This window comes from Pundamilia nyererei, unplaced genomic scaffold, assembly GCF_000239375.1.
Source record: "Pundamilia nyererei isolate P.nyererei 1_Seehausen unplaced genomic scaffold, PunNye1.0 scaffold00012, whole genome shotgun sequence".
In the NCBI taxonomy this organism is placed as follows: domain Eukaryota; kingdom Metazoa; phylum Chordata; class Actinopteri; order Cichliformes; family Cichlidae; genus Pundamilia; species Pundamilia nyererei.
The window spans coordinates 4,736,823-4,758,578 of NW_005187413.1; the positions used below are offsets into that span (position 1 = coordinate 4,736,823).

Below are 21,756 nucleotides of genomic sequence, written 5' to 3' on the forward strand. Positions count from 1 at the left end.
AGAGAGAGAGAGAGAGAGAGAGAGAGAGAGAGAGAGACTTTATTGAAACTACAACTGAAATTGTTGTGTTACAGCAGCATGATAAAGAAAAAAACTAGTTCAGTCCACGATAAACAACAAATAAGCAACACAGATTTTAAAAAGTGCCACAGGCACCTGGTAAGGGCCTTACACTATGAGATGGTGTCATAACAGTAACAACAACAACAAAGAAAAAAGGAGATCAGATAATAAAAAAATTGTTAACTTAATTAAAAATAAGAATTTATACAACTCGCCTGTCACGTTTACATAAACTATTACATAAAAACTGTGCATTACACCTTTAACCCTTACATACTGTTCAGATCAAATTTGGATAGCAGTAAAAATAAAAATTTGAAATGAAAGTAACACAAACAATAAACCACAAAAATATTGAAATACTGTCTGTGTTCCCATCACAATTGCTCCAATTCCCACAGAGACAGACTGTCGAGTCTTTGAAACAGTGAAATAGGATGCACTTAAGGAGCAGAGTTTAGAGGACACAAGATCTGCACAGTCAGCTGGAATGCAATGAAACAATCTAAACCTAAACTAATTAAAACACATTTATTCTTAGATAAATGAGATTAAACTAGTTCTAAGCTAAGCGATTGAAAGAGGGCTTGGAAGGATCATATTGTAATGCACTTACATTTCTATAGGTCTGTTCTAGTTTTACTAGCTGCTCAGTAAGTGCTTTATTTATTAAAAAAATAAATGCGTTCACAAAAGCAGACTTTTCCCTTAAACTATAAAAACATAACTTTTGCCTAAAATTAAAAATAACAGTAAAAATGTTCAGATTGTCATATTTCTAATCCACTTGTTTTTGGTTTGGATTATTATTAATATTCATCTTAATCTCAGATTTAAACACAAATGACATGTACAAGACACATATATGAAATAAAACATATATTTTGTACATATACATATATATATATTGAATTTCAAATAAACGTATTTTTCTCCTCCCCGAAAAGCTTGTATTTAAATCTTTTTCAAAACTTACCAGAAATTAGATGTACAAACGCGCACCAACATCCAAAGAAAAGGAGCTTTCAATGATGCTGTTGCTTATCAAACTAGTCGCACACAAAGTTCAATTCAGCATTTTGTCTTTGCTCGTCGACTGTATCTGCTGATTCAGTGGGACAGTCCAGTGCAAAAAGATCCCCTTTTTGAGAGAAATTCCCCTTGTCCTCTCCGTTGATGCTCGGGTTTTATAAAGTTTGACACTTCAAGCAGGAGGGAAAAATAATTGACGCACTGCTGACTCAAAAGCAGACTACCATTTCTTTGTTTAATACCGCAAATGGCCGCTAGGGGAGCTGGAGACGTTGTGCTGTATTTATAAAAACCAAAGAGTTGGCCTTCAGGAAGTGCACAAGTTGTTTGGAGGTATCCGAATACCAAAGTGGGGTGTTTTGAAGTTTTGTCTGTGAGTCTGAGACGTCGTTTACGTTTTATATAAGGTATTACCGCAGTTGCACGTAACCTACAAACATCATGTAGCGCTATGTCGTGTCGCCTTTCTTATTAATGAACATTAAGTAGCCAAAGAAAGTGTCCACCTTCTACTTTGACAGCGTGTTTACTGTCGCGTGTCATTTAACCGCAAACAGGCGTGTATCACGTCAGTGTTGTGCTGTGAAGTTCACCCATACGTAACGATGATGCGAGAATATGCATTAATGTAAACTTAGCCTGTTATTCGACCTGTAAACGGATCAGTGAACAAAGCGAGGATTTTCAGGGAGGTGTGGATTTATTTCTTCATATTCTTCTTCTCATTAGTCAGCTGTAACATTTGGAAACCACAGGCTATGGGACAAACAGCTATAGATACAAACATAGGTAAGACATAATATCAGAAATACCACGATATAAAAACAGACTGTAAAAAAGTGGACAGTTTAAGTTATTGCACCTATATGTTTAAACACTTTTGGCACTTTGCTAGAGAAACTAAGCAGAGCTCTTTGAGGGACAGAGGCCTATACAGTCAGGACAAGTAGATGATTAGTGTTGGTTGAACCTGTATAAATGTTAAATGACGACAACATTTTAAGATCTAGCCCCCCTGGTGACCTTGAATTTGATAAGCAGAAGGGGGTGGATGGATGCATGGGCCTAATAAAGTGTGAATTCAGTTTACTTTATGCTTATGTATTGCACATTTTGGGGTTTTTTCTTAAATTTTATGTAAATGTACAACGATCATAGCCATCCAGCACACCATTAATTCTTGTTACCGTCAGGTAGACGTTACAGGAGGATGGCTGCACGTACATTTACAGTGCTTAATAAATTCAGCAGATCGTCACCCAGAGTAATGCTTATGCTACACTGGCCTAAATTTAAAGTATTGGCAATTTTTTATCTTTCTGTAATGATTAACCCACCAGTATGCACAAGTCCTTTAATCAAAATAATATTTACAATACTATAATACAATAATACAAATATTATTTTTATCCATGAATTTTCAAATGCGCTGTTTTACAAAAAAAGAGAAAAAAATAGTGAAGCACAGAATTAACAGTTTTCATTAACTGTCATTTTCTAAATACTGAACGGGAAAATGTAGTTTTTGTGGTTAAATGTCACGCTTTGGGTGTAAAATTATCAGCATTATTTTAATATTGTCCCAGTCAGCTTTATTAAAGTAGGCCCAGTGTGATTTATAACTGTACATCCATAAATTTGTGACCTGCAGAAACCAACAGCGAGGTAATCTGATACTGAAATGTCCCACTTTGAAAACAGACCTGTCACTGGAGACTGTTGAATCACATTAGGCATCACTTAAAGATGCCTCCTTCTTCTCTCTTGTCAGGTGATGGCTGAACCCAGAATATCATCTATTGATGGGAAGTTAGCAGAAGAATTTGCTGTTCCCTCCCATGTGGAGGAGGTCAAAGAGAAGATGGCTGCTTTTGCCAGCTTTCATGCAGAAGCAGGCCGAAAGGTGGTTCTCATCACTTCCGGAGGCACCAAGGTTCCCCTGGAGTCCCGCACTGTTCGCTTCCTCGATAACTTCAGCAGCGGCAGGCGAGGAGCCTCCTCTGCAGAGTATTTCATAGACTCTGGTTATGCAGTCATTTTCCTACACAGGCATCGCTCACTCTACCCCTACACACGGATGTTTTTAACCATCAACATGCTGGACGCTCTGGAGTTTCAAGGTGGAGGAGCGCCTGGTAATACTGGTGAAGTGGTGGTTAATCAGCAGGTGCTGCCGAACATTGCCAAAGTACTGAAGAGATACGAGGAGGTGAAAAAAAGCAGACTTCTTCTGCCTATCGAGTTCAGCACTCTGTCAGAGTATCTGCACCTACTCAAAGCTGCAGCGCAGGCTCTCAGCAAAATAGGTAACAGCAGGTTAAAGGCCTGAGCTGTGGCTTTGTCTAACATACGTTCAAAACATCTTCACAAGTGTTTGTTCTGCCCTTAGGATCAAAGGCTATGTTTTACTTGGCTGCAGCAGTGTCTGATTTCTACATCCCAGCATCTGAGATGCCTGAACACAAAATCCAGTCTTCCAACGGACCTCTTCAGGTGAGGGTGGGGGGAAATGGTGTTATTGGTCTGCTTTTTATTCACCACTTCAGTTCGGAGGTGTGTAAAAGGAAGCATGAGATGTGAGTACGAAGGTGGTTCACTTCCTACGGGGGAATATTGCCATGGTAACATATGCTGCTAACCTAATGATAATTAGAGAGTCATCGTTCCTGGAAGATCCCCAGACCTCTGTGTACGGATACCACAGTGTCTTTGTGTCTGATGAGCATCAGTAAGAAATACGGATACTTGGATGAAGCTTTATTTTTTCCTGTTGGTTGCAAATAATTTTACTTTTATTGTTATATAAGCATCAATATATGGTCCTAAAACAGAGCACTAATTTATACTTACAGCTAGGGAATAAACTCCAGGCTGTGAACCCTTAAGCTTGCTGTCCCCAACCCCCGGGGCATGGTCCGTGAGTCGTTTGGTACCGGGCCCCGAGAGTCGAAGCTTGGGTGTGAAATTTGTAGTTTCCCTGGGTTTTTTTTTACCGTGTTGTAGTTGTCTTATTTTGAAAGAAATATTTATACATTACCATAGCGACCAGAGAGCATTAAAGGGCAGAGAGGAAGATCTTACTCTTAATGTTGTTGGAGCATTTCAGGAGGACGCTGCTAATGAAGTTCCACAATTACACAGTTAATTTGCGTTTATTATATTTAGAAAATACCACAGTTTTTGTCTTGGTCATATAATTTTATTTTGTTGTATTTATCCGCGACACCTTAAAGGCCAGTCTGTGAAAATATGGTCTGACATTAAACCGGTCCGTGGAGCAAAACGGGTTGGGAACTGCTGCGTTAAACAGCTGCACATACTTTCAATTCAGCAGTTGTTATTGTTGCTCCTCTCAGTTGCTGAATTACATCTTCCTGTGCGTATGCCTCTTTAGTCTTGCCAGTAATTACAATTTTTCTTCTGCCCTTCAGCTGAGCATGAAAATGGTCCCCAAGATATTGTCCCCACTGGTGAAAGAATGGGCACCTCAGGCATTTGTCATATCCTTCAAACTCGAGACTGATGCGTCGATCCTGCTGGACAAGGCTCGACGAGCTCTGGATACCTACAGGCACCAAGCAGTGGTGGCCAACGTACTGGACTCTAGGCGGGGTTATGTGGTGGTGGTGACCCTTGAGACTCAGGCTGAGCTAATCCTAACTGAGGAGGATGTGAAGAATGAGGTGGAGATAGAAGAGAGGATAGTCAGCAACTTGACGTCAGCGCATGACAACTTCATAACTCAACAAGTGGCTTGATAGAACGTATCTGCATGTCTGAGCAGCTTTAAGTTGTGTCTGTATTCTTACGTGATCCACATTGGGCTGCAATTCATACCTGCCTGTTCTGCTGGCAAGTTACTGTATATTCAGTATGCTCTACTGTTGCAAAACCTTAGCGACAACTGTAAGTCACATCTTCCTTGTTTGTTGTGTGTGTTCTAAGAATGAACCTCGAAGCATTAAACGCAGTCTCTGTAAAATGTTTATTCACACTTTCTAGTAATCAGAAAAGCAGTTTCAAGTTTTAAAACAATGACAATATTTTCTTTCCTGCAAGGTTTTCCAATAATAAACATTTAAAAATCACAGTCCACTGGTACAATCTCACTGCCACACTTGGCAGCATATTCTGGACTCGGTTACTTGAGTTTGACACTCTTCTTGACACCAGCACGAATACCAGACAGCTCTCCGCTGTATCTCGTCTCTTCGTGACGAACCTCTCGGACCTGGCGAAACGATAAGCAGCAATTTTAAAACTCATCGCAGAAATGTGTGTCACAATCCAGCACATCCTCTTTAAGAGTCTTCAGACAATCCCTGAAATCATTGCTCAACGATGTAATAAAACATGTTGAATACAGACCTGTCCCTTTCTGCGGATTTTAGCTCGTCTGAACTTCTCTCTGTGCTTGACTCTGGGATTACGGTCAATTTTCTTCCTTTTCGGCGTGAGCCCCTTGTTCTTGGCCATCTGTGGAATTGTTAGACAAACATAATTAATACAATTCAGAAATCAGTGTCACACACTGGATCTAGAAAACTTGAAGGAGGAGAATCCAGAGATGTAAACACGCAGTGCTTTGTGGAGAACACTTTAAAACTTGCACTTACGTACTTTTAAAGGATAATTAAGCTGAATTTTGCAAACAAGCTCTCTGAAGCTGTAGCAAAACAACTTGATCTGCACACTACAATCCATTTTCTTGAACTAGAGCTAGATAAAATCTTTAGTGTACTACTGCGAGTGCCCAGCAGATGGCACTCAATCACGTTTATTAACACCAGTACTTCCAAAAGTGTAGTTTAGACTCCATTCTCCAACAACAGTAATGGCAAATAAATGACTACTTCAAGAAATTAAGTTGTTCATTTTTAACATTCAGTTATTTAATTGGGTCGAAATTATTAATCTGTTATCCAACTACAATCCTTTGTATATTTATCAATTACATATACAATATAGACATGATTTTTTTTTAAATACCTAGAGGTCAAAATGAGTCAGCATACAAAGACATATGCTTGTGTAACACTAAAAACAGATGTATCCATAGTTATAAAATGTAATGCTTGGATAATTATTAAACAAGCTGTGGCATATGCTACAGTTATCAGTGGGCTCCATCCATTCAATTTCTGCTGTAAGTACTCATGTTTCGTGCAAATACATGACTGTATCACTCAGTACCTGGTAAGTGATTCCTCTCTTTGCATTTGGATCCAATTCTTCCTCTTCTTCATTCTCCTCCATCCTGTAACACAAAGATTTTCTTAATGTTTCACTCTCCTGGTTGATTTTACCTTATATAAATTTGATTCAGTACTACAAAAACATCCAATATGGCTCTTTTGGTGAATACTCTACCAGAGGCACAGTGTCATTTTGGCAACTGAACACCAGTCTGTCCTGTAACTGCTCTCTACATGTTTAGAGTCAAGCCACACATATTTCAGCTCCCCATTAATACTGGTGTTTAAATAGAACTGAACCACTCAGAGGGATGTAAGAATTTAGAGTGAGCACAGCAGTTGGCAGTGTTTCAGGCTTCTGAAAAATTTCAGTGTATTTCCCAATACTATAGTATATCAAATGTGCTACATCGTGACATCTATTGCAACATGCAAGTCGGCACGGATTCCTGTTATTCTGACCCCAAATCCTCTGCATATCAAAGACACATCCCATGAGTACACTTCCTGTACTTTTACTGCAAGTTAAAAAGTGCATACTTACATTTCATCTTCTGGATTATTGCCCTTCCTCTTTAATTTTAACCGTTCCTCTGCCTCTTTGTAGAAGCGTAGAGCTTCTTCCTCATCCAGGTCAGAGTCTGACTCCTCCTCAGGCACAGCTTCTCCAGATTCCTGTATCCAGTGGGTGCGTGCACACATACGCACACATTAGCAATCAATATAAAAGTTAATCGTCGGCACTAGGGGTCATCTGAGGATGCTCTTTATGTACGGTATATCAATGTTGTCGAAAAGTGTCCTCAGATAACCCCTGGTGCAGACGTAATATAGTAGTATATTAATGTTGTTCTCTTACCTTTTCCTTCCTGTTTGAAACTTTAGACTTCTTGCCTTCTGCTTGCTTGCTTCCTGCCTTATTTTCCTCTCCACCAGCTAGTAGCTGGCGAAACTCTGGAGCGAGCCGAGCATCTACTGCGCCTAGTTCATTGATGAGCTGCAGGCAGGCATCAGAGACTCAGTAAGACATTTTGCATTTTGTGATCAGCTTTGTAGGATGTGTGTCAGGAGATATTTCATAATCGTGTGTCTCATGTAGGGCTGCCACAAACGATTATTTTGATAGTCGACTAGTCACCGATTATTTTTGCGATTAGTCGACTAATCAGATCATCATCCATTGGATGTAAAACGTACAGCTTATTGCACCAGCAGCATCTGGTCTTATATAACTATCATTAGCTTACAGCTTGAAGTGTTTGTGCTAACTAAAAATAAAGACAAGATGGTAGTTTATTAATTTTTTAATGAGATTTGCAGATTGTTTCGGTGAAGTTTAATAAACTCCTTGCTTTCTAAAATATAACAGGACACCGGAGTATATTCTCCAGCGTCTCACACTTCTGATAATCAGCTGTCTGCTTGACAGTTTTAGCTGTGCAAAAACTATAACTTTAATCTCAGCCAAACCGATTTACTCAGGAACAAATAAAATACTAAAGAAAGCCAAACAATAACATTTTTAAGTTATCTAAGTGACTTATATATATATGTTTAACCTGACTAGCGAAAGACCACGGTGGGTTTGAAAACGATTTGCCGGGAGTCCGGTGTTCTCACGGCTCTAGTTAGCCTTGCCCCCGCCTAGCTAACGAGCTAGTGGGTAACAGACGTCTCCGAAAACGTCGGAGCGCTTTTGAAAATACGTGGTGTCTTGATAAACTGAGCAGATATTTGAGGTTTACACAGCTACATTCTCGCCTGAAAATATGTTAAACGTTTATTTTGTGACCCAGAAAGAATAATAAGAGTAAAGTTAAAACTACTAGCTGCCGCCATTGTTGACAACTGCGCTGGGCTGCGCTATGAATTCTGGGACACAGCTTCTTCTTCTTCGGGGTTTAACGGCAGCTGGCATCCTTGTACATGCAGTGCTGCCATCTTCTGTTTCAGTCCGTTATTACACTCTTAAATCCTACTACTCATTCCTGCGTCCTTTGTGATCTTACAAAGCTTCAAACGATGCGTCGACTATTAAATCAGTCGTCGACATAATCGTGACTAGTCGACTAATCGTGGCAGCCCTAGTCTCATGGTGCTGGTTTGGAGTGTCAATACAGTGAAATCACAAATAAAAGATGCCGACCAAAGTAACAAACGCACAGTAAAAGATTTTGGTTTTTAGTTGCAACAAACAGCTACTATTTTAACCCCTGTGAACCTGACCTGCTGAGCCTGAAGTATCTCACTGATGCTGTTTATTTAATTCAGATCAAAGTGCATATAAGCGTGGATTACCTGCACATATTTACAAGAAGAGAGCTCCACTGATGATTCCCAACACCCGACTGACTGAACTGAGTTTAGCATTTCAAAGTTAATCAATTCAAAGTTCAGGGTTTGTTCCGAGTTTGCTAAACCTGCCTTTTGGGTTAAGCTCTAGGGCTCATAATCACACATCCTGCGACAATCCTCTTGGACTCATAACAGAGCCTACAAATGTTGAGCTTTCGCGTGCTTTTTTTATTAGAGTACCAAATCTAGGAGAAACTGTTCACCTTTTTTTCAGCATGGTCTAAACATCAGTGTGTGGACTTACATTTCTGTAGGTGAGCAGTCTTTCAATCACAGGGTGGTTGTGAGCAGGTATCCGCTTTGCTTTCAGCACCAAGTAGAAGCTGATGTTTGTGCAGTAACTGTGGCAGGAGAGAAACATCATTCAGTGACAGAGCGTGACAGTTTGTCGTGTGAGTCTACGATCCAATCACAACTTACTTGAGATAAAGTTGCTGCTTTGTCTTCAGGTAATTGGCACCCTTTAGGTAAAAAAACAAAACAAACAAGGATGAAAGATGTTCAGATTCACATCGTTGATTTTCATGATATTGATGACATGTTCCTGTATACTCAAACACGTCTACACAAGCAAAAAGTTGGTGGTTTGATTCCAGCCAGAGATATATGGATGTGGATTTGCATGTGGACGCGTATCTGGTGTAAAAATCTGAGCAGCTGAAAGTAGCTTACTTACAAATAAGGCTGTAAGCAGTGCACCACAAGTATGAGTATCTTCTCCTTTCATCATGATTAAAGGTTGGAAACACAATACTTACAATACAATCACAATTTGTTTCCCTAGATAATGGTGCAGATACAAGAAAGACACAGGCGTCATGGTGTTGACGCCTGTGTCCATCATTATTCATTAAATTCTGGCCACCTGATAAAGAAAGCCCAATGATAGTATAATTAAGCTCAGTTTTGATCTCTACTGGTCCCTTGAACAACTGCATGCTTCTTACAGTCTGTCTGCTTTCTGGGGCAGAGAGAGTAATGTACGCAGCTTTTTGTGTGTTTTATCACAGGAAACGCCTGCGTGTAGTGGCTGAAAGCAACACCATGAGAAAAATGTAGCCAAGTGTGCTCACCTTTCCTGCAGGGATCTTTCCCTCCTTAACCATTTGCATGAGAGGCTGAAGCTCATTCTTGAGCTCGTTAAGCTGTACAAAGAAACAGGAATAAGTCACATCTATTGCATGTCACTTGAAAATTTAAAGGCTCTTTAAGTCTGAAGTTGTGTCCTTCCTATTTGTCTCTTACCTTTGCCTTGAAGTCCTGAATAAGCTCAAGCAGCTCTGGTGACTCTTTCTTCAAAAGCTTCATTTTTTCCTTCTGAGACATCTGCTTCAGGTCTTTCACAATCCTCTCCTCTTTTTCCACAGGCTTGCTTTCATCCTTCTCCACAGCAAATTCCTTAATTTAGGCAAAGACGTACAATTAGAATTAGACGTTTCTGTCAGCATGTCATTAGGCCTACGAGAGAGATAAATACCTGAAAAAAGTTCAAATCATAATCCTCCTCGCTCAGATTTGCAGCTAAACGTTTTTGGATGTTTTTAGCCTCTTCTTCTTCTTCTTGTTCCTCAGCCTCCAACTCTTCTTGCGATTTCCCTTCTGTAATAACAGTGATCGAAATGTTGCATAATAAAAGATAATGCAATCATCACACAATGCAATAATACGGCTTGAAATAAAAGGTTCTTACTTGAGGTCACATAATCTGAATCGTAGAACATTTTTTTCTTTCTGCCCCAGGCCATTTCATTAGGGAGCTCTGCAGCAGACAATGTAAACACAGTGAGATAGGCTCAAAATGAAAAGCACACACACACACACACACACACACAAAGTCAATTTACCGTCCTCATTTCTCCCTTCTAAATCACTCTCCATATCTGTCCCCTCTTCCTCATTTTCTTCTTCTTCCTCCCCTTCATCATCTTCCGACTCAGAAAGATCCAGGGGCATCACCTCCTCCTGTGAAATTCCGATAATCTCAGGTTTCTTCTCGGCTGTTCCTCTACATTTTTCACCTGCAGTTACTTTTAAACAAACACGTACGACATTACCTCATCGTCCACTTCCTCCCGGTCGCTCTCCATTTGAACACCTCGGGCGAGAAGTTTCTGCGGCAAAGACACCGGAGCACGAAGAAAGGTTACAGAACACAACTGTTGCACTGCACACCTACCGTAGAACAAATAAAGAACTTACTGCAATCTTCTCATCATGAAACTCATCAATCTTGTCTTTTGTGTATGTTGAGGATTTCTGAAAGAGAAAAGAGAAAACACCTTCGAGAATGAAAACAGTTGTATCAAGTCACCATATGAGAGCACGCTGGTCTTTATTTAGTTTATTCTTCACAGGTCATCAAGGTTTGGCTCAACGTAGATGTTACCGCTTTGTTGGTTACAGAAAGCAACAGTTTAATCATACGATCAGGCAAGATTTCAGATCTTGTTTTTATTATTTTAAAGCTATAATTTGACCTCTCTTTTCAAAGTAATATTTTGTCCCCCTTAAAGTCACCAACTACCCTCTAGTTTAGAAATCAGAGGACAATACCGACTTGGGTAAAGTAAGCAAAGGGCCACACACTGAGTAACTGTAACATAATGTGAAATCATGTTAAACTCCAAAGAAATCATTAAAACCTTATCCCCCACATCCATGCAAACTTCTGACCACAGCTGTATAAAACACTGTGTGTCTTACCTTATCAGGGACAGGCATGTCGTTGTAGGCTTCAGGGTCGTCTTCATCATAGACCTCATCCTTGTTTGGCCTCTGCGCGTGTTTTCCCCTGAACAGCAAAAGACAAATAACAAATAAAGACTCAAAACTTCTGGTTAAATACCAGATTTATTTTTCCCGGATCACTCCACACTTCACTAGCGCCAGCTCCCATCACAGCAGTGGAGTATAAATCATGCACCCGTATGCTTGTAAATTAAGACTAACAACTTATCGTTGTTTCTACAACACTGCACGCCAATTGTGACCACACGAAACCCCAGAAAAACAGAGCAGAGACGCTATAAAGACAAGCTAACAGGTAGATACATCTTAGCCAAACTTACCGTTTTGCTCGAACCATGATGAACCAGCTTCACACACAGCGGACAATAAACCACGTCTGTGTGCGTATAAATGCAGATTAAAACGGAATATATCCACTTCAGTTAACTGCACACATCTGTTTTACTCACTGGATACCATGTGCACAAGAAACGTCCCCTTCCTCTTCAGCTCAAACGGCAATCAGAGAGGAAACTTACCGCCCCCTGCTGTCCTGGAGGATTTCTACAAACTGTGCGGAGAGTTATCTGACCATTCATCTCTGCATGTGTGTATTTATTCTTTGAAAAATTGGTCCCCAACATCGCATAATAAAATAATTTTAGCTGTTTTACAACTTTTTTTAAAACTTTACAAGCTTTATGAATTAAGATTAAGTAACTGAGCATGTATTTTTTATACTTACAGCCATCTTCTGTTAATCTTACAGTAATGCATGTGAAGAAAAATGAAGTGATATGATTTATATGCGGCTTATTTGTTCTCAGAAAATTAAAATATACTTTCAAGAACACAATATCAACTTTTCTTGTGTCCTCTAACATAACTGTGGAAACATAATGAGCCTGTTTTATATGTATTTTCAACCACTGTGCCATTGTTTTCTACTCTCTCTTATTTACCATTAACCTCCTTAGACCCGAACTCTTCCACGGCATGCATTTTTTATTTCTATTTGATATTTGGGCTGATTGGGTCCTGATGAATGTAAAAACAAAGATTTACAAGATTTTTTTTAACCTAATTTTTGTTTCTGAGAAAAATGAGAGCCTACCACCATAGATAGATAGATAGGCAGGCACACACACACACACACACACACACACACACACACACACACACACACACACACACACACACACACACAGAATAAATCTTCACCTAACAGAACTGAGATACACTCCTGCTTACACGGGACACTAAATTGGATGAGAAGAAAAATGGCTGGATGGATGTGCATGTTTATTTTCTCTCCTTGCTAGAATAACTGAAAGATCTGAAAATGTACTTTACAACAGTAGAGGTAGAAGTCGAAGGCCAGTATAAGCAGTATGACAGTTAAACTGGATATTTTCTGGTAACATCATTTGTAGATGAGGAGGCCCAGATTACACAAAAAAGGTTTAGTCTGCCAAGTTGGCATTGTTAAAATATGAAAAGTGATAAAACAGAATTTAATTTCACATTCTAACTGTGATTTTCACCATAGAATTAACAGTAACTTCAAATAGTAAAACAGTAAAGCCCCCCCCCCAACAAAAAACAGGAAAAACTAAATTATTTGATGATGTAAAATTACAATATATTTCACTATATTCTTTTGAAAGGCAAATAAATATATTCAATATTTAACCGCAATGTTTTCTGTGCTACGTTATACATGAGCTATAGCAGCAGAAGACCACACATGGTGACTCCTGTCAGGTAAGAACAGGACAATTGATAAGTCTCGATTTCTGCTGCAACATTTGGCTTTCAAACTTGTGTTTCTCAAACTTCTTTTATGAACATGACAGTGAGTTCACTGTATTCAGACATCCTCCACAGTCACCAAATATCAGCAGCCATGTGATGATGTAATCTCAATATGGACCAAAATCTCTGAGGAGTGTTTCCAGCACCTTGTTGAATCTGTGTCTTGAAGAATTGAGGCAGTTCTGGAGATAAAGGTACCAGCAAAGTGTAACTAATGAAGTCATTATCAGTTCATCATCAAAGATCTAAACCCCCCAAGGGGCTCAGTGAAGTCACTTCTATGAACATTTTAATCAAAAAAGATGTTTAGCAAATAACAAAGTTGATATTTTTCCTGGTGAGCAGCAACAATATGACTATTTTACATGTAAGTCACCGTACATGTAAAACATCGTATCCATAATGCCTGTTATCCATGTGCCTGTTGCTAATGCTTTTCATTACAGTCTCTGCCTGCTTTGGCTTATACTTTAAGTAGTTAACACTGCAGATGTCGTAAAATATCCACTGCCAGCCGGTTTCTTTGCTTTGTGACAGAACGTGTTCACAGTATATCACTCATGGTTTTCTCCCGCTCCTCCTTTCTTCCTTCCCGAGTCCACACCGAGAAAAGTGTAACTGCGAGGCCTCTCTGTGGGCATTAATGTGGACCTCGCTTTGTCGTTCCTCTTTTCCATCAGGGTAAGACCAGGTGTTATGTAAGATGGCTCATACTGTCAGGGAAACAGAAAAAGAGTATCAGATATTGGCACTATGGCACTATAGTTATCTACTTCTCACATATGAGTGAATTTAAAGTTAATGCTACCTTTGCTTTTCAACCTGAGGGTAATTACAGAGATAAAACAGACTACTTAGTTTCTTTTCTTTTTTTTTACTCTAAAACAGTAGAAATGATTCTTGTCGCTTCTAAAATATTTGAAAAATAAATTACATGTGATTTCACTCATTCAGACAATAACTTTTTTTTAAAAATTTGATTGTAGTTTTTAGGGGTCACCAGCCAAAAAGGCAGAAAACCCTTTGTTAATTTGTACTTTGTACACGTATGTTTATCTTTTGTTTGCAATGATTCAAACACATGGATTTTACTAAAAGGAAATTTCACTAAAAATAATTATTTTCTTTTTTTGGCTTCTTATTACTTACTTCAGAGTTCTAAGATGATAACTTTTAATACTGAGGAGAAGAGATATTTGAAAAGGCCACTGTTATGTTTTTGTGGAGTGACAACTGACTTAATTTCAGGTTTATTTCTATAGTCCCAAATCACAATAACAAGGTTCTTTATATTGTGAGCTAAATGCACTGCAGTGTAAGTAAAACCCCAAACTTTCAATTTATCTCCGATGAGCAGCACTAGGAGGATTCTTCCTTTTAACAGGAAGTAACTCCCGGCCAATCCAGGCGCAGGGAGAGGCAGCAATGTGACATAACCCCTCACAGGGATTAAGGGGGAAGAAAAAAGGAGAGCACAGAGAGAAAAGGGAGAGCCTCAATAAATATCTTTCTAAGTCTCTAAGTCCTTTAGTTAGTTAGTTAGTTAGTTAGTTAGTTAGTTAGTTAGTTAGTTAGTTAGTTAGTTGGTTAGTTGAATCTGCATACTTACAGTGGGCCTGGTATATCTCGGCACTGAGATTCCTTTCTTTTCATGACTTGTAGCTGCGTCTTCCTTGCTCAGATCCCACATGGACTGGGTATGTATACTCTTTGATTCTCTCTTAAGCAGTCCTGAACTGGTACGTGGAATTTTCCTCATGATGTCGCTCAGAGCGCTGAAGCTCTCCTCCCTGTGCATGCTCAAGATTATCGGCTTCTGACAGGAGAGAAATACATCTTAGCTTTTCTAGGAGCTCCATATCAAGATGAGATTGAGTGTTTTGAAAGCAAAAGCAGGTTACTTACTCTAGAAGATGGCTTGTTCACCATTTTTTTTGCAATATCATCTGTTTTACTCTCCTCTTCTTTAATAGAGTACCTTCTTGCCTGAAAAGAGTAACGCCTGTACGTTTCCTCGTTTGCTTTGTCATCATATCTAGATGTATTTCTGGTATATAAAGTCGTGCTCCTCTCTGATGGGTGGTGCCTGGAAGTGTCTCTCTCCATGCTGCACTCCATCCAGTAGGAATAAAAAGTGACAAACTTTATTTTAGACATTTTAAACCATTTGAAAATGAAACAACTCTGAATAAATACGCAAAAGCAAAGCTAAGGAAAGCTAAATTATAACCACCAGGCTTTATCCTTTAAAAAAAAAGTTTTCCTTGTGTGAGCATGTCATTTGAATATAAAAGGATAGAAAAGTAATTAAAAAAAAATAATCATACCAACACACACACACATACACACAGAAGAAAAATCTGGCATTATTTTAAAGTAGGTACAGTTAAAATGCTTATGACCAGCTTTTCTCAATAAGCCACAAATGTGCTGGATACAATAGAGTACGGTACAATATAATCTACAAAATACACAATTTGGACATTAAATTATTATTTATACAATTATTTCAATAACTTATTTTGGTGCCAGATATTTGGACATGACATCTTACCTTTTTGTTCTTTCTAAAGGAGCTGGCTGTGCTGATGAGGACTCCCTGCTCCTAAATCAAGACCAAGATCAAGATCATGGAAAGAACAGAGACAACTAATTGTCTTAATCATAGCATAGCTAATAATAGGACTTACTTGAAAAGTAATTTTTCTATGACATCACTTGACTCTGGAGGCAGATTGTCGTTGACCCTATCAAATACAAATATCTGTAAAAACATCCTACAAACATATACAAATAGATATATTTGGACAAGAAATTGCCAAAGAAAAAACTTGTATCTTGTTGATCTCACCTTTTTCTTCTGTCTGAAGTATCCGGCTGAGTCGATAAAGACTCTCTGCTCCTAATAAATAATCAAGATCTTAAATGTTTGCGCAAACGAGCTAATAGTCTTAATAATAGCATAGCTCATAATAACACTCACTTGAAAACAGCTGATTTTTCTATGTCAGTTGCAACAGGAGACACGCTTTCAGATAACCTGACAAATACATAAATCTGTAAGAACGTCCTCAAAATATAGATATATTTGGACGTGACATTTTAAAATTAATAATTATTTTTCCATATATCATGCTGATCTTACTTTTTTACTCTGTCTGAAGTAGCTGGCTGAGTTGATACGGGCTCTCTGTTCCTGTGAAAACAAATAAGATCCCAAATATCCTCAGCCTGGAAAAAACAGACCCCTAATAATCTCAGTCATACCACTGCTAATAACAAGACTCACTTGAAAGTTGATTTTTCTATGACATCAGTTGCCACCGGAGAGATTTTGTCTTTGACCCTGTCAAACACAAAAATCTGTAAAAACATCCTAAAATATTTACAAATAGATAAATTTGGACAATCAATTTAAAAAAAACGAAGTTGTATCTTGTTGATCTTACCTTTTTGTTCTGTGTGAAGTATCCGGCTGGGTTGATAAGGACTCTCTGCGCCTATGAAAATAGTCAAGATCCCAAAAGTTTGTGTAAAACATTGACATGGAAAAAAAAATCGAATAGTTTGAATCATTACATAAGACTCACTGGAAAATGGATTTCTCCATGTCAGTTGCCACTGGAGAAAGGCTGTCTGTGATCCTGTCGAATTAAAAAATCTTCAATAAGATGGTGAAAATATACATATATTTGAAAATGACAGTCTAAAAATAATTCTCTTTTTTTTTGGTGTCTTATTGATTTCACCTTTTCGTTCTCTCTGAAGTAGCTGGCTCTGCTGTCAAAGGCTCTCTGTTCCTATGAGCATAATCAAGATCCCTAATGTTTGTGTAAATCATCGACATGGAAAACACATAGAGCTAGTAGTTCAAATCATAACATAGCTTTTAATAAGACTCACTTGAAAGTTGAGTTTTTAACAACTTCGCTTTCCACTGGAGAGAAGTTTTCTTTGAATCTGTCAGACACAAAAATCTGAAAAAAACATCCTGCAGCACAAAATATTGAAAATATCCAGTTTGCTATTCTGGAAATTACTCAGAGAATAATACAAAAGGGATGGCAGGTTAAAGCAAGAAGCAAGAAGCAAGAAGATCAGCTACAGGTTTGGTTAAAGGACAGAATAAATTCTGGCCATGAGAATTTTAAATATGTCTGCTGTATTCTGACATATTTATTCAAGGACTGATGATGATGTGAAGACTAATTCAGATACACTACCTTCTTTTATCCTCAAGATGGTTTTGCTTGTTAGTAAATCCATCCATTAAAGGTGTGTTTTTATCTAACTGCATGCTGTTCTGTAGCGACATCTCCAGCTTTACCACTTCCCCATGAAGATACAGAGGACTGGTTGGCAAGCTGCTTTCTTCTGAAAAAACTCCCATCTTATCCCAGTCCAGAGGGGAAACAGCACGTGGGGAGGGAGGGTCGGTGATATCGGGATCAACAGAGATCCTTTTCAGAAGTCTGACAGCTGAAATGTCTTTAAGCTGATGGTTTTGGTTCACATGGGTTGCAGTGGAAAGAACTGGGAGTGAACTAGCATACAAAATCCTGAACTCCCGGTCAAATGCATCAACAGCTGGTCCCCTCAGGACGGTGATCAGCTGCCGGTGCAGGTGGGTATCCGTCCAGGTGAAGCTGCAGAATTCAGCAACAATGTTTTGAGTCACTTTCAAGCATTTACGCCTCACATACAAAGACAAGCAGGTGGAAGCCAAATCTGTTTACCTGTAGCTGCCGTGGATCACTGTGTCTAAATCCACCAGAATGAATTTCTCATTCATTTCCCCAACCAGCTTTCTTCCATCCCTCAAACCAAAACTTCTCCCACCAAGAGCTCGGACCCGTATGTTCTGTCAAAACACAAGGTTTAAACTCAGCATTGCTTTACACTAAAACCTGTGACAGTGCCAAAAGCTGAATCGTCACATTGGTGTGTAACACTGTAAGTACTGTAGGTACAAACAAGACCATGATCTTGATATGATTAAGTAGTACTTTAGGTTTCAAGGTGATATAATCAATGCAAAGGAGTGTAGGCTTGATCCGCTGAGGACACAAGAAAGAATGTCTAAAAGTGCATGTAACAGGTACGACTGTGTTCACACTTGGATTTCAATTGATTTTGTGGAAAGGATTGGATATAAGTGTAAACAGGGTTTTAATTCAGCATTCTATCCAAGTATGGCTGAATTCTGCCCTGATTTTACCTTCTGTTCATCTATTTCATCAGCAGCTCTAATGAGAATGCTGTCTTTGCTTGAAAGCAATACAAACTCCATTGAATGCTGTGCAACCAGTTTAGCTGTGTGGCCGATTCTCTGCTACATTCCTACCATCAGCTTGTCAAAGCAAAAAGACAAGACTTGCAGTTTGAGTTCCAACATATGTGCACAGAGTCAAGTAACTCAAACTGAACTAAAGCAATAAAACTACATTTGAAAAGCTTTTTTAACTTAAATAAATACAAAAACTAGACTTTGGGAACAAATGTGTGCTTATAGATGTCACTACAGTAGCATGGGACATATGGGAAGTGTTTTTAGTTTCATTCTTTTTCAGCTTAAACAAATTTGCCACCACATTGAGCACAACAAGACTTTGTTGCACATGTTAAGACCAGGATAGCAAATGAAAATATCCCATTCCACAATGCGCTGCTGTGTCCAACTAAAATCTTTGTTTTATTTACTGCCATGTGTGAAGGATGGCTGCTAGGTGTGTGCTGATTTGTATGTGTTGACTCACTGGATGCCAGAGCCTGTTGGACGAGAACTTCTCCTGAATGGACCTTTGGTTCAGGATGATGTAGACAGGGACGCCCCGAGAGGCAACACTGTGTAAATCTCCAATTATTGCACTATCTGTCAGTCTGTCTATCACGATGGCAATTACCTGAATGACGTGAAAATATGCATGTATATAATTTAGCCTGCATTTTTAACTAAAGCCCACTTCTTTCAGTGTTCAGGCCTATCATAAGAATACAATCATAACAAAAAGAAATGATGAAATCATAATGGCTAAAAGTTAACATTTGATGGTTAATTATCAGAGAAATGCCTAACAACAAAAAGAGTTCTTTAGAGGAAGTGCTGCCTCTAAGGCTTTCTCTACGGGAAATCTTCAGGAGTGCAAAAAAACCCCCAACAACATAAAAAATATTTAACTCTAGGAGAAATTTAGCAAGCAAGACAAACACAGGCGTCTTCATCAGGGTCTAAGCATATAACTAATTTCCTTTTAGATATCCTGACTTTATGTACTTCATATGAAAACATAAGCTGTTTCTATTCGTGAAAATAATGAATCCAGCTGAAATTTGCGTACCTGTCTGGCTCTTTGTAACTGCCGTCTGATCACCTCTCTGACTGAAGGTTCCCCTTCTGCAGGAGGGCTGGTGTGGACTGTGACACTTGCCGTTACCGACCAGGGGGTTTTATGAGGCCAGCCCAACTCCAGGCCCGGGACTGGCACGTCCGAGTGGCAGGGAAAGTAACTGGAACAGAAGTCCTCCATCTCTGCCATGCTCTCTGCTCCATTCTCATGTTGTAGCCGCGGATCGTTGAAAGAGTAGCTCTGAACCCAGCTTTTAAACTGGCTGACCTCTTCAGAGGATAAGAAGCAATCGGGGAGCTCTTTGACGACTGAGTAGAAAGCCTCTGGTCCAGCGCTCAGCAGCTTCTCCACTGCTTCTCTCTCCCTCTCACTATAGATGAACTCCGGGGAGGACTCATCCACCGGCAGGAAAACTGTATCCTCATCCAGACTCTCCTCGTTGTTTGACATGACTGTAGTCTTTCCCGGCAATAAGCGTTTACTTTTTTAAAGCAATGAAACTCAACTCATGTCGCTCTCCAATCAAGAAAAACGGAGATTTTCATTCACTCCTCCAGAAAAAAAACAACTCACTATTTCCATTTATGGCAGTTCAGAGATATCTTGTCCTCGCTTGCAGTCGGACTCTACGATTTTGTCCCCTAAAACAACCAAAAAATAAAATAGGTTGAAATGTTTGATGACTAAATCAGCACTTTGTGAAACTCACCTCCTGGGCAGTTTGATCTCTTTGGCTCAAGTGTGATACGATACGTAAGCTGAGAGCAGCTGTGATTCTTCTGTGTGTGTCACCTCACCCACCTGTTATCTAATTTCATTAAAGGCTTCCACTCCTTGTTGCTGACACCATTCCCAGATTCCAGACATACTGCGGAGCTGACGGATCGCTTCAGATCACAGACGCCCTGGCATGACTCTACTTTATCCCCCCTGTCTTCACAGCATATATTGCCGGTTTCCGATTGTAAAGAAGATGCATATACCTGTGTGTGAGGCGTGTAGTGGATTATAGTGCCATGCATGCTTTATCTGAGAAGCTGTCGTGCGCCACGCAGTGTTTTTTTTCTGGGACCGGTCCAGCCTGACGGGTAAGTTTCACAGGTAACGTGTAATACTGTATCTAGCTCTGCATCAAACGGTGATAGGTGCAATCTGTAAGCTGTTTCATTTTGATTTCTTTGGAAGTGCTTTAACGAAGCTGTTTGTGTTTCTAAAGCACGCGGGAGTTATCACTGATTTTTTTCCCCCTCTTCTGTTCCGTTGAAAATGTCCTGAGGTTGCTTTGAAAAGATAAACAGCGAATGCCACAAATTGGTGAGCGATTGAATGACAAAGAGGGAGCAGCATTTTTGCAGCCACAGTGTTATGTCGTTAGATTAAACCTCCTCTGCTTTACAAAGCACTTACTGAGAAACAAAGGAAAGCCCACACAGACTGAACCCTTTAAAACACAGGAATGCTCTAGCCCAGCTCTGAATGCATGACCTTTTAATGAGTGCATTTTCTCATTGCATAAAAAATATATATAAACATTAAACACATAAATTTATACATATATTTGCTCACTCAATTATTCTGTAGTAACTTTGAATTCCCTGGAAGCAGGAATAAGAAAACTAAGCTGTGGCATTTAAAGATGCACTTCATTCTCAGTCATCTTATTTCCTCATCATGTGTGCTTATACTCTTAACTGGAGGGACAGAAAGAGAAAGACAGAGAGGGACAGATAAGGTCTCTGAATAAGGTGCCTTCGCTTCAGCTTCTTGTTGGCTCACTGCTTCTTGCGCAGGTGGATGTACAGGACTCCACTCACGAGAAGCAAGGGGACGCACAGCCACGCCAGGATGAAACAGTAGCCAAAGTGTCCTTTGTTCAAGACTCTTGAGTCATCAAAAATCTCCTTTCTGTGGAAGGTGGAGATGAGGCAAGCGGCAAAGTCCGCGAAACCTGCAAACGTTTTAAAATAAATAAACAACAACAACAACAACAACAACAAAATCGTATTTTAAAACCACATTAGAGATTGAGTGACATTGCTTAATTTTACAGTCATCGGGTGAGGTGATGAACCTGATACATTGGTTCACACTAACACCTGTCTGTTATTGTTACACTTATGCGTTTTGTTCATTACGTTTATTTACAGTACTGTAAGCAGAATTCCTCAGGATTTTGAGCCCTAAACGCTCAGCGAGGCTGGTGGTGGTGGTGGTGGTGGTGG

At 39.4% G+C, this 21,756-nt stretch overlaps 4 protein-coding genes across 8 annotated transcripts in view; 1 reads left to right on the top strand and 3 right to left on the bottom strand.

Annotated features, from left to right (window-relative positions):
• The window catches only part of ppcs (phosphopantothenoylcysteine synthetase), an 8,360-nt gene extending 3,283 nt beyond the window's left edge, over window positions 1–5,077 (top strand). The window contains exons 1-4 of one of the 4 annotated variants that reach the window (XM_005724604.2): window positions 1,391–1,502; window positions 2,867–3,401; window positions 3,485–3,588; window positions 4,527–5,077. In XM_005724604.2, the coding sequence (XP_005724661.1) occupies window positions 2,870–3,401; window positions 3,485–3,588; window positions 4,527–4,853 (963 nt within the window). In that variant the 5' untranslated portion in view covers window positions 1,391–1,502; window positions 2,867–2,869 and the 3' untranslated portion in view covers window positions 4,854–5,077. Of the gene's footprint in view, window positions 1–1,390; window positions 1,503–1,824; window positions 1,885–2,866; window positions 3,402–3,484; window positions 3,589–4,526 lie in introns of those variants that run through there. The other 3 variants (XM_005724605.2, XM_005724607.2, XM_005724606.1) reach the window with 3 other exon arrangements.
• utp3 (UTP3 small subunit processome component) lies at window positions 5,067–11,914 on the bottom strand. Of its 2 annotated transcripts, none has more exons than XM_005724603.2 (17): window positions 11,843–11,914; window positions 11,714–11,769; window positions 11,349–11,436; window positions 10,845–10,901; window positions 10,700–10,756; window positions 10,490–10,607; window positions 10,336–10,404; window positions 10,123–10,244; window positions 9,891–10,043; window positions 9,719–9,790; window positions 9,066–9,106; window positions 8,890–8,986; window positions 7,150–7,287; window positions 6,835–6,965; window positions 6,289–6,352; window positions 5,464–5,571; window positions 5,067–5,326 (listed from the first exon to the last, which is right to left on the bottom strand). In XM_005724603.2, the coding sequence occupies exons 2-17, from the start codon at window positions 11,728–11,730 to the stop codon at window positions 5,237–5,239; spliced, it is 1,422 nt and encodes a 473-aa protein (XP_005724660.2). In that variant the 5' UTR covers window positions 11,731–11,769; window positions 11,843–11,914; the 3' UTR covers window positions 5,067–5,236. The 2 variants fall into 2 exon arrangements, with proteins under 2 accessions (XP_005724660.2, XP_013764070.1); XM_013908616.1 differs by having other exon boundaries at window positions 11,850–11,868.
• A 1,601-nt stretch (window positions 11,915–13,515) lies between these two features.
• Window positions 13,516–19,987, bottom strand: fam83e (family with sequence similarity 83 member E). Its single transcript, XM_005724612.2, has 17 exons — window positions 19,526–19,987; window positions 18,944–19,090; window positions 17,924–18,048; window positions 17,411–17,833; window positions 17,091–17,147; window positions 16,937–16,987; window positions 16,778–16,831; window positions 16,637–16,687; window positions 16,477–16,533; window positions 16,333–16,383; window positions 16,171–16,227; window positions 16,039–16,089; window positions 15,878–15,934; window positions 15,742–15,792; window positions 15,093–15,294; window positions 14,797–15,003; window positions 13,516–13,900 (listed from the first exon to the last, which is right to left on the bottom strand). The coding sequence occupies exons 1-17, from the start codon at window positions 19,982–19,984 to the stop codon at window positions 13,742–13,744; spliced, it is 2,259 nt and encodes a 752-aa protein (XP_005724669.1). The 5' UTR covers window positions 19,985–19,987; the 3' UTR covers window positions 13,516–13,741.
• A 1,018-nt stretch (window positions 19,988–21,005) lies between these two features.
• Window positions 21,006–21,756, bottom strand: part of emp3a (epithelial membrane protein 3a (MAM blood group)) — a 5,007-nt gene continuing 4,256 nt past the window's right edge. The window contains exon 5 of the mRNA XM_005724611.1: window positions 21,006–21,482. Coding sequence (XP_005724668.1) covers window positions 21,307–21,482 — 176 coding nt within the window. The 3' untranslated portion in view covers window positions 21,006–21,306. The remainder of the gene's footprint in view (window positions 21,483–21,756) is intronic.

Coding starts and splice junctions, on each gene's coding strand:
- utp3 (XM_005724603.2), bottom strand. Junction 10,608..10,699: donor GGGAGGAAGTGGACGATGAG/GTAATGTCGTAC, acceptor GGAATTTCACAG/GAGGAGGTGATGCCCCTGGA. Junction 6,966..7,149: donor TTTCAAACAGGAAGGAAAAG/GTAAGAGAACAA, acceptor CACTGGATACAG/GAATCTGGAGAAGCTGTGCC.
- fam83e (XM_005724612.2), bottom strand. CDS start 19,984: ATGTCAAACAACGAGGAGAGTCTGGATGAGGATACAGTTTTCCTGCCG. Junction 16,228..16,332: donor ACTTCAGACAGAGTAAAAAA/GTAAGATCAGCA, acceptor TGTATTTGTCAG/GTTATCTGAAAGCGTGTCTC. Junction 15,004..15,092: donor TGAACAAGCCATCTTCTAGA/GTAAGTAACCTG, acceptor CTCTCCTGTCAG/AAGCCGATAATCTTGAGCAT.